This window comes from Glandiceps talaboti, chromosome 3 (genome assembly GCF_964340395.1).
Source record: "Glandiceps talaboti chromosome 3, keGlaTala1.1, whole genome shotgun sequence".
Lineage (NCBI taxonomy): Eukaryota > Metazoa > Hemichordata > Enteropneusta > Spengelidae > Glandiceps > Glandiceps talaboti.
This window is the reverse complement of record NC_135551.1, coordinates 12,996,955-13,008,502: the sequence shown is the minus strand read 5'-3', so window position 1 is coordinate 13,008,502 and position 11,548 is coordinate 12,996,955. Positions and strand designations below refer to the sequence as shown.

Sequence of the window (11,548 nt, the reverse complement as noted above, 5' to 3'; positions counted from 1 at the left end):
ACGGCCCGAATCATCGACTCCGAATTGACACGCAAACTTCTCCCTTCACATTATTGTAAAGAAGTTCACAAACTAATAATTTTGTCTTCAAACGGACATTCATAAATTTGAACGTTTTTGACTTGTTTACCAGTTAATTGATAAACTAGTCTGGGTGCATAAGAATTAAAAATTATCCAATTATGACATTTGCCTAGATTCCCGCTAAATTTATGAAAAACCAAAAATTCGGATTTTCTTCAAACTTTTTCTCAAATTTCAGCTGCATTTTAGGCCAAAATCATGAAAATGACCGTTATGTATACAACGACACCAATTTTTTGGTTCACACGAAACGTATTCATTTTCAAAATTTGTATTCTCTTGGTTGTCCGGTAGTGAATCAATCAATCAATGTCGACAAGCAAAAAAAAAATACATATGCATGTCGGCAGCTTTTTATATTTAGTTCTTTTACAAAGAAATCCTTCCTTTTAGGTGTTGTGGTTATTTTTTCTCACTGAGTCAAAAAATGAATAAGGTATGAAAGCAGAGAGCATATGACATGGTTTACCGGTTGTACACGATACAATGTACATTTCGTGACAACAACAGTAGTGAAGCATGTGGTTCGTACGACCACCAACAATTGATGCTTTTATTTGGTTTCGGGCGCTGATCAGGCTTGTTTCGATGGAAATATGGCACACACAACATTATACTTTTAAAAAGACTAAAAATTTAGAGCCGTTTTGATATTGGGGGGGGAGAGTTACTCTCTTATTGTATAATTTGCTCTCATCAGCATTACAAATCGTCTGTATCGGCGTGTTTTGTACCAACTAAAGAGTTACACGGACTCTTTGATGTAACAATACTGATACAGATAATGTTAACGCTCAATGAACACATACTCTAGTTGATGATTTCCGTTCTCTTATCAACTACTATGATTATTTTATGTCAGGTCTTGCTCTTTTAGTTAGCCTGTTGGTCAGTCGTTCTGTCCGTCTCACCATCTCAATCCCGCCCTCACTCTCTCTTTCCTCGTCTCCATCTGTCTGAGTGTCCACCTCTCTCAAATCCCCCATTAACCCTTTCATGACTAGAGACGGTCTTAAATAATATGGGGACCCAATTTATATGAATATTTTCATAATTACAATAATATTACTTTATTAGGAAGTAACATTTCTCTAATTCCAGTCTAAAATGAAGTTGATATATGCCAAAAACTTACATGAAACAAGAATTTTGTCCAAACAATTTTGGCGGGAATATTTTCAGTATTGAAGGGGTTAAAAAACAAAACAAAAACGTTTCTCGTTTTGTGGTTACATCTATGTTGGCACTGTCGCTATGCTTCTCCGTCTCTTGCTCTCTCTATCTTCCTGTCTGTCTGTCTGTCTGTTTGTTTGTCTGCTTCTCCCTCTGTATCTGTTTGTAACCCCCTCTATATCCCTCCCCTCTCTCCTCACACCGATAGGGTTCCGTTCCAGAATACTCACTCCACTAAATACCGTCATGAAAATATTAGTAGTCTTTACTTCGATTTCTTTGTGTCGCCACTTCAATAAAAGAGAGGCTCAATATACTAGGGTCAATCGTAAACAGACATTACAAATCAGTTGACCCAACGGGCACAGATGATGATAAGTGCTATATTTTATTCATCAAAAGTCAACATACAGAAAGCCCAGAAAGTCAATCACAAAATAGCATGGTACAGTCATAACGCATGGGATTTCAAAGTACCATTGTATTCCACATCAGCCAATGTTTGAATTTCTTTTCTTCAAAGTATAGCTTAGTAGCGTAGCTGTCAAAGAGGCTTAACTCCACATGTTCCGACAACCATCGTTATAAATGCTTTGTAGCTTGCTAGATTTTTTTTTGTATACAGAAAGGACAGAGTCTGAAATGGTTTTTGTATAATCGCCATTGAAATGTCAATGTACTTAAAGCTCGTATATTGAATTTAGCTGGCTTTGTTCGCTATTATATCAAGCTATTCAAGGAAATGAACTTTAATACCCTGTTCTTAGTGCGTTTATTCAAGAAAGATTCAGTCAAATATTCGGATATAAAAATTAACAGCTGAGGACATGTGAAAATAGTTTGCAAGTAACGGTATTCAAAGTACCAACAATGACAATACCCAGTATCATATACTAGTATGCATAAGAGTGTAAGCAATTTGTACATACATACATACATACATACATACATACATACATACATACATACATACATACATACATACATACACACACACACACACACACACACACACATCCATACATACATACATACATACATGTACATACATACATACATACATACATACATACATACATACATACATACATACATACATACATACATACATACACACGCATACACAAATTCCCACCCCAAAATCAAGAAATTGTTCGTTCATAGTTTAGAAGAGATTGATACCAATTTGTAGCTTTTTGACCATGCAGATATGTAAATATATGTATATATTATATATACAAATTGTGAATGAAATTGAGGTTGAGATTGAAATAGCATTTTTGATATTTAACAATATTTGCACTAAATCTATTCATAAACTTGCTATATCAGAATGCTATGGAAGTGTTACATGTGTGATTTTAGGATATCTATTCCGTCAATCGGAATGCTCGTGTCACCGTCATCATTGTCGTCACCTCTCAAACCATTTGGGGTTTCTGGGTAATATTTGATTTAAATCTTCACACAATAAAAAAAAATATATATCTCAGTTGTCTTTTCCGTTCGCTTTTGATTTCCCTCCCTACAAATGATGAATTTACATCTTTCACTCAGTCCTAATGCAAACAAGTCAGAACAAGCAATGAAAACGTCACATACACGCCATATGCAGATTTGTTTCATTCGAATAACAGAACGACCCAAAACCTGTGCGCGGCTTATAATGCAACAGCTTTCTCTTTGATTATTTGCTCCGGTATATATTTCATTGCTCCCTTTGATGTCATATAATTGAAGTTATTTTAGTTGGACGTCTTGGTGTCTTTTTGGGTTAATCACCGCATTATTGGCTTGTTTTGAGAGAGAGTCCACATAATTCTAAACTCCAAAAAAGGGATTAAAGGCCATGGCATCCTAGCTAGTCAGGCACAGTTGCCATGGAAACCGGACCCTGGCTCGCTTGATTTTAAGTGTATAAAATTGTTATCATCCGAAATCGTACGTTCTATCTCATTTGAACATTTCATTGAATGGTATAGGTCTCGGTATTTCAATGTAAGAATTAATTCGAAGTTATTGTACACAGCGCGACGGGGGTCAAACTGTTTATGCTTCATCGTGGTTATCGATGTCAATTTACGTATAATGTAGGTGTAGGAAAAGAGAGAAAAAAAATAGATGAACTTTTCTAAAATATTTAAGCATGAATAATGATAAGCGATTGATGGTTACATAATAATATAAGAGTGGAGAAGACAAACGAGTCATACAAATGAAACCAGTATATAATAATACAAAACAGGACTTCGCCTGAGTCGACAAAATCGAACTAACATTGCTACATTTTACCGTCTGGCTCATCTTACTAACACTGCTAGACTTCATCGTCTGGCTCAACAAAAACCTTTCTAATATTTACTACATTTCATCGTCCAGCTCGACAAAAAAACGGACTAACAGTAAATGCATTATTTATCGTCTGATGCTACAAAAGTCTTATTAACTTTGCTACATTTTATTGTCTGGCGCGACAGAAATTCTTATCAAAGTTGCTAAATTTTATTGTCTGGCTCAACAAAAATCTCACTTCCTTTACTACATTTTAACGTCTGCCGCAACCTATTAACATTGCTACATTTTATCATCTGGTACAACAAAAATCCTACTAATATTGTTTCATATTATTTCCGTTAGCTAACATTTATTGATAAGAGGACCCGCACCCTTAGATAGAGTAAAAATGATTACACCAATTGCTCTTAAAATATTTTTTAAGCCAGACGATAAAATGTAGCCAGACGATAAAATGTAGCCAGGCGATAAAATGTAGCCAGGCGATAAAATGTAGCCAGGCGATAAAATGTAGCCAGACGATAAAATGTAGCCAGGTGATAAAATGTAGCCAGACGATAAAATGTAGCCAGGCGATAAAATGTAGCCAGACGATAAAATGTAGCCAGGCGATAAAATGTAGCCAGGCGATAAAATGAAGCCAAACGATACAATGTAGCAATTTCGGTAGGATTGGTCACGCCAAACGACGTTTTGTGGCAGAGAAGGTAACTTCTATTGTATAAAGCCAACAAATAAATATCCATGGACGTAGAAATCAAACATTGTAAACAATAACAAAGGACAGATTGACTTCAGACTGATGTTGGTTCTTTCCTACACTTTAAAATCTACCTATGTACTACAACAACAAAGACTTGCACAAAGTGAACTAGTATACTTATGTTGCCATTTGTTTGTACCCTAGTAGTCGAAACTAATAACACCGTTCCAGCTGTCTCAACCGCGTTGCGTTATATGATTAATTCATTGGCCAAATCAATGAAAACCATGGAAACAAGAAGAGTAAATGTTAAAATTTGTTAAGTCGTGCTCGTAAAAAAAAGAAGCAATACCGGCAAAGGCACATCGTTGGCCGCTACGTCAACAAACCGACACATTCGAGCTCAAACCCCTTGCAAGTTTCATGACATGAACAACACGTCATGTTCTCAGGTTACCAAGGAGACAACAGCGCAACTGAAAAGTATCGCCTAGAAACATGTCGGTTTTGGTATATGGTGATTTTATAGCAATCTGACACTACACAGATGGTTGTGACAAAAGTTTAAATTAATTACAGTAATTCCGTGACTCTTACAATAATCGTTCAAACCTGCCAAGTAACGTATTAGATTCGAAATAAAAGTTTAAATAGATGCCTTTTGTTTCTTTCTCGACCATTTCAGCCTCTTCACCACGGTGAGAGATCGATCATTTTACGACGGTAGACACAGATACAAAGAACTTTGGTTCAAACGGGTCTTTTCAAACAATAGTAGTTTTATCAGTATTCTTGGATTTATTTGATGTTTTATTTCTAAAAGGGATGCGGTGGACAAAAGTGACGGGAAATGGGCGACAGAGCGACGCCGCTACTCTGAGCGACATCAATTGGTGACATCATATGATGCAATACTAACTTGTGTGTTGTTGATATTGAAGAGGAGAGAGAGAGAGAGAGAGAGAGAGAGAGAGAGAGAGAGAGAGAGAGAGAGAGAGAGAGAGAGAGAGAGAGAGAGAGAGAGAGAGAGAGAGAGAGAGAGAGAGAGAGAGAGAGAGAGAGAGAGAAAGAAGTAGCTCGGATTTACCGCAGTATTTGGTCGGAAATTCTACTAGATCTTAACACTTAAATATTTCCTGTTATAAAATCTAGTATGCATCAATAATTTGTGTAACTTTAGTGAAACCTTAACAAACATTGCTTTCTACTAGGAAGTCATTTAGTTATCATTATTTAATGTCTTCTTACCCACATTGTCAGATTTCACACCTTAATAATTGATTTCATTTAAAAGTATCGCATCATAAAAAAAACGCCCGCCCATGGAAACATTCTAAATTAAGTGTAGTCAATCGACCGACAGAGATTCTGTTATAATTATGTGTCTTGCTATTATATGAAAACAGTGCTATACTTTATACGCAAGGCTTATAGTATCAACATATGCGCCTCAGCAATCGAAATCTGTCTATATACACTGATACTACGGCCATTTTGATTTCTGTTGAATCAGTATATTCATGATTTGTACATTTAAAAAAAAAAACATTTTACATATTGTCCTCATTTTCATGAGACATCTAAGTTGTATATGTCGCAATGACATAAATATAAACGCAACGGTTACGGCAGTTCTTTACTGTCTAAAGTACACCAGTGATATTAACCCCAGTAACCTAACCACCAACTCCCAAATTATGGTCTAATTTTGCATTGTGACATAATAATAGTGAAAAATACGGAATCTCAATTTAAAAATGGACAATTATTTTTTTTCGTGTGTGTGTGTGTGTGTACGTTTTCTGTGTGTATTCAGCAGTGACAACTCCAAAAATATGACGTGGCACGGAAGAGCTTTTGAAAAAAATATATGTGTTTTAATAAGTCAGATTACAAACAACACTACCAATGAAGTGTCCGTTGTTTGATGTAAATTAAAGTAGTATCCATCACGGTTGTCATGGTGTTGGTTAAAACACACAAACTGGTGCTAAAGCAAATGTCCAAGGAAAACAAGGATAGCAACAAAACTAACAGTCGCGGCAAGAGTATTAACAACTGTCATAACAACAGCTTTAGTCATATTATCTTTCTCCTAGCCTCATCTCTATCGTCATATCACCATATCATTACAGTTGTCATATTAATCACCCCCCTCCTCCTCCTCTTCTTGTCTTTCTGTTACTCCTCCCTCTCCCCTCAACTTTTCCATCGTTATCAACTTCTTCATCGTGATGATAATCATCATCATCATCATCGTCGTCGTCGTCGTCGTTGTTGTCGTCATCATCATTATCATCACCACCACCACCAACGATACCATCGCCAAAACTACCATCACAGCTACCATCACAATCATCAACACCACCACCACCACCACCACCACCACCATCACCATCTCCATCATCATCATCATCATTATCATCATCATCATCATTATCATCAGTCGCATTGGGGGAGAGAGAGCGAAAATGGCATTAACAAATCTTCTATAGTAATTTAAAATAAATTAATATGACTGGAAAAAGAAAAAAAATTCGGATAATTAAATATCATCTACGAAGCTATACAAATATTTTGCCTTTAAATGCTCATACCGTTAGAATTACTAGGTTTGTCAAATCAAACTTGGTCAGGGTAAGAACGAGAAGAAACGTAAATAATGTACAAACTACCTTTGAGTGCATAGTAGGCGGCTTTTAATAATCGTTCATTAAATGTAACAGTGCCGTATTGTTAATTACACTTCATACAGGGTTGTTAATTTCACTTCTTGAGTGGCTTTTTAATTGACACGTGTCACGGCTATAAAATTGACTGGTAGATAGCATATACTAGTACGTTATTCACAATGTACTTTCACACCTAATTTGTCACTCTCGATAAATCCGACTAATGTTTTGGGGAAGGAAGTTGAAAACGACTGTAGAAATTTTCTAAGCCCAAAAATATTTTCGCGGCTTGAAAAACGATCTGAAGAAGAAGAAGCGTTGCGTTCAAACATGGCTGTACATTACATGATTATTCATTACATAATATCGCACCTAATTTTAACTTGAGAGAGAGAGAGAGAGAGACAGAGACAGACAGACAGACAGACAGACAGACAGACAGACAGACAGACAGACAGAGAGATGAGTGCAAACATGGTTAGGCCTAGAAAAATTAAAAAAAGAAACTTGTGGTTCCACAGGGTAGGTAGATTTTTCATTTTATTTATTTCGTATGTGATTGTCTAGTTCAGGTAGTTATATTTTCCGTTATTTTCCATGATATGGTCTCTGTGTTATTGGTTTCTTCTCATCAGACCGCCATTACAGATTGGAAGAGCAGTTTTATATTGTCTTTTTTAAATTGATGTCAGTTTCCGCATCCACTATTTCTTGCGAGACTTCACAATTTTCGAGATTTTATTACTTTTTTTCTCAAATACGTAAAACAAACTTTAAGGTGAAAAACTAGGTGGGGGTCGGGTAACCGGTACCAACCAATTTTATTTTAGGCTCTATCATGTACAGATTGAGCAGTTTAAAATGTCGCATCTAATTAATCACTTTCGATAAGGGACAAAGAGAATAGTGTTTCCGATAACATGACCGACCCTAGTTTAAGCCCCCAACCCTAAACATTGTTGCATATGAATATAGGTAAAGTAGTAATAATTCATTTTTATTTCCGTGTACATCTTTATGCCTTTGCCTCATATGTGGTAAAAAAAAATTTAACAGTAGTCCAGACAGAAATTGGGTCTTACTATAACAGTACAGTCTGCATAACGTGTTCATCTACTTAACTTTTAATTGTCTTCATTTAATTCTTTTACACCTCATCAAACTCTCGCGGAAGTATTGTGACCGATGAGTATCTTATCTTGGGTGTCAAAGTACGTAATTTAAAAAAAAAAAATTAAAGTAAAATAAAAATGAAATTCCGACCTACCTAGTACCTATACCTACTTTCTAGTATCGGAAAGAAACATTTTTTTTTAAATACATTGCCTTAAGTGGAGCCCCTTTGCTAATTTTTGGGAAAGAAGTATTTTAAAACCTCAGTGAAAGAAATCTAAGCCATTTTCCATTTTTTTTTAAAAGGAAAAAAGAAATTTCGCGGCTTAAAAGAGAGCATCCCCCCCCCCAAAAAAAAGGGTTGAGTGCAAACATCGTTGTGTACAGATTGATAAGAGTGTAGTCCACTTTATCAGACATGCATTAGCAGAACAAACTCTCCACAAAACAACTGTACAAATCAAACCGAACTCAGAGTGATTTTACAGATAAAGCACATTGAAAATAAAGAATAAAAACCCGCCTAAAAACAAAAAGTTCAAATCGAAGAAATGTCTAACGTGGCACATGATTCTTTGTTTAACTAAAGCTGTTTAATTCATTCCGCCCAAAGAAATAATGACATTGATATATGGGTTATTAATGATCCGTGACGGTGAAACTAATTTGTTACATTATAGATATAATCCTTACAAAAACAGCGTCTTAGATTTCTCATAAGCCACTTAATTGAAATGATATCCACTTTACACGCTGTCTGCGTGTCGATTTCATCTGTTTGCCTTCCATTTCAGCATGTTTAGTGTCATCGGGGGCAAACTGACCTGCACAAAATGTTTGTTTGACTTCGCGACGTTCTAAAAGCAAAAATGTGAAATGTGATCGCCGTGTGTCTACAAGAGCACATGATACGTTGTCTGGTAAATTGAAATCAACATAAGTACACCGTTGTTAATTTCAGATATCGATGAAATTCATTGAAATGGTAGACGTCTAAAATTACGTTACACTCTGGAGGGCGCGTGAGAGGTTTACAGAGCGAACAGGTGGATGGTTTGCAACTGAACGACTCAAAGCGTGGCTTGACTATATATTGAAGACTTCCAGTTCTTTTCTTTACTTATTTTTTTTCTTAAATCGTTGAAAAATCATTGACGCCACCTATTCCTATATTTGAACCTTTATCTTTTAAGCTCAATATGACCTCTTTTTTTTTTACACAAAACGCGAGTACAATCTACTGACATAACACAACACACAAAAATAGGAAGATGAAAACTTGAAATAAGGTCTAACAAAAAAAATTGTGTGGTTCCGATTACGCTCAATTTTAGAGTAGGTGGGGTAGGTAGATTATTTTAAATATTTTTTTTTAAAAACAATATTCTTTTTTCATATGCGAGTGTCTAGTTGAGGTAGTTATGTTTTCCGTTGTTTTCCATATGTTCTCTGTGTTATTGGTTTCTTTGCATCAGATGTACAGCCATTACAGATTAGAAGAACAGTTTTATATTGTCTTTTTAAGTTGATGTCAGATTCCGCATCCGTTATTTCTCGCGAGACTTCACAATTTTCGTGATTTTATTGGGGTTATTTTCTCGAATATGTAAAAATAAATAAATGAAAAGTTTAGGGTCGACGTGAAAAACTAGGTTGGGGTCTGGTAACAGGAATCAACCTGTGTTTTTAGGCCTAATTAAGTTTAAAACTGATCATATGCTTTCTCTAGTTTTTTTTACGTCAAATTCACTCAAATATCTCATGTTAGTAATAGATTGTGTGTGAAAGACGTCGTAGGTTTTGTCACTTCAGTCCAGAATTTGGTTGCTATATTTCATCTCGAATAAAATCTTTTTTTTTCTTCAAAAACAAATTATGTTCATTGTTAGAAGGTGTCTTTGAAACAGCCGTCGACACAATACAAACACTGTGCAAATAATGATAATGTTAATACCAATAAATGAAGAACGCCAAAAGTATTGTCCAATTTCTGGAAACTCGTAATTTTTTTTCTCCAAAATTTCGTATTGAAAATTTCATTTAATTAACGCGCTAGATCATAGAGTTCCATGTTTTATTCAATAATACATTATTTCCGTTTACACCACTTTTTACCAAAAAATAAATAAATCATTAAAAAAATATCGCGTTTCCGTTTCATTTTGAAATTAACGTTTCTTTCTCTCTAATTTTAACAGGTGAAAGACTGTTAGATATTCCCTGTAAAGTTTGTGGTGACCGTAGTTCTGGAAAACATTACGGCGTGTATGCCTGTGATGGCTGCAGTGGCTTCTTCAAACGAAGTATCCATCGTAATAGAGTATATTCGTGCAAACAGCAGGGCAAAGACGGTGGTAACTGTCCAATGGACAAGACACATCGTAACCAGTGTCGTGCATGTAGATTAAAGAAGTGTTTCGAAGCACACATGAATAAAGATGGTAAGTGATGTTTCAATTCTTATATTCTTTTTTTTTCAATTTAAATGATATCTCGTATACGTAAGTATATATATATATATATATATATATATATATATATATATATATATATATATATATATATATATATATATATATGTATATATATGTATATATATATATATATATATATATATATATATATATATATGTGTGTGTGTGTGTGGGGGGGGTGTAGTACTATGGTATACATATATGCATCTGTGTGTGTATATATATAAGTGTGTGTGTGTATGCATACAGTATTTTATACTCACACACACACACACATATATATATATATCAATGTCGTTTCCTTCACTCTCATCACTTCTTCTTACACTCATCTTTTTACATGCTTTCCCTCTTTTCCCCAAATTCCTAGTTTTCGTTTCATTTCTCTTTCTCTGCCTCAAGATAGAAATGTGGGTTTTTTTAGGAATAACTTCCATCAAATTGATGTACTCAAACCTGTTGTTAAAAAGGCGTGTTTGTCAAAATACAGTTATTGGAGGGTTTTCCCGCATTGTAGAACCCTTGTCTATATGATCGCTATATTCTACTCGGCTTCGGGGGTTGTAAGCGAATGTTTTTTTTTTGCCCAATAAAACATGTACAGAAAGTACCAAATTGGCTAAATTTATGGGTAGTAGAGATGGTATGCAATTCAGCAATGGGTGCAGGCAATGATTTGTCCACAGACAGACAAACAGAACTAACTAGATTACCACCCTGAACGTTACATAAAGTCAAAATTTAGCAAACATGTTGTATTGACTCTCGTGGCCCTCAACAAAATCACGCTTGAAAACATCCTTTATATCTTGCTTATCCACAATGGTTGTCTGTCTGTTTGTTTGTTTGTTTGTTTGTTTGTTTGTTTGTGTATTTTTTCTACATTCGGAATATACTGTTTCAACAAACTTTTCCGCTATAAGAAGGTTGTGATTAGGGTTTCTATTAATTCCGGTCGATAGAAAAGAGGTTTCTCAAATCAGATCTTTACTGAAGGTCAAAGCGTGATCAATATTATCCTTGTACATATTTTT

The 11,548-nt window shown here is 35.2% G+C and overlaps 1 protein-coding gene across 1 annotated transcript in view; it reads left to right on the top strand.

The window, feature by feature from the left end:
- Window positions 1-11,548, top strand: part of LOC144432798 (nuclear receptor subfamily 2 group E member 1-like) — a 31,331-nt gene that overhangs the window by 1,959 nt on the left and 17,824 nt on the right. The window contains exon 2 of the mRNA XM_078121077.1: window positions 10,239-10,481. Coding sequence (XP_077977203.1) covers window positions 10,239-10,481 — 243 coding nt within the window. The remainder of the gene's footprint in view (window positions 1-10,238; window positions 10,482-11,548) is intronic.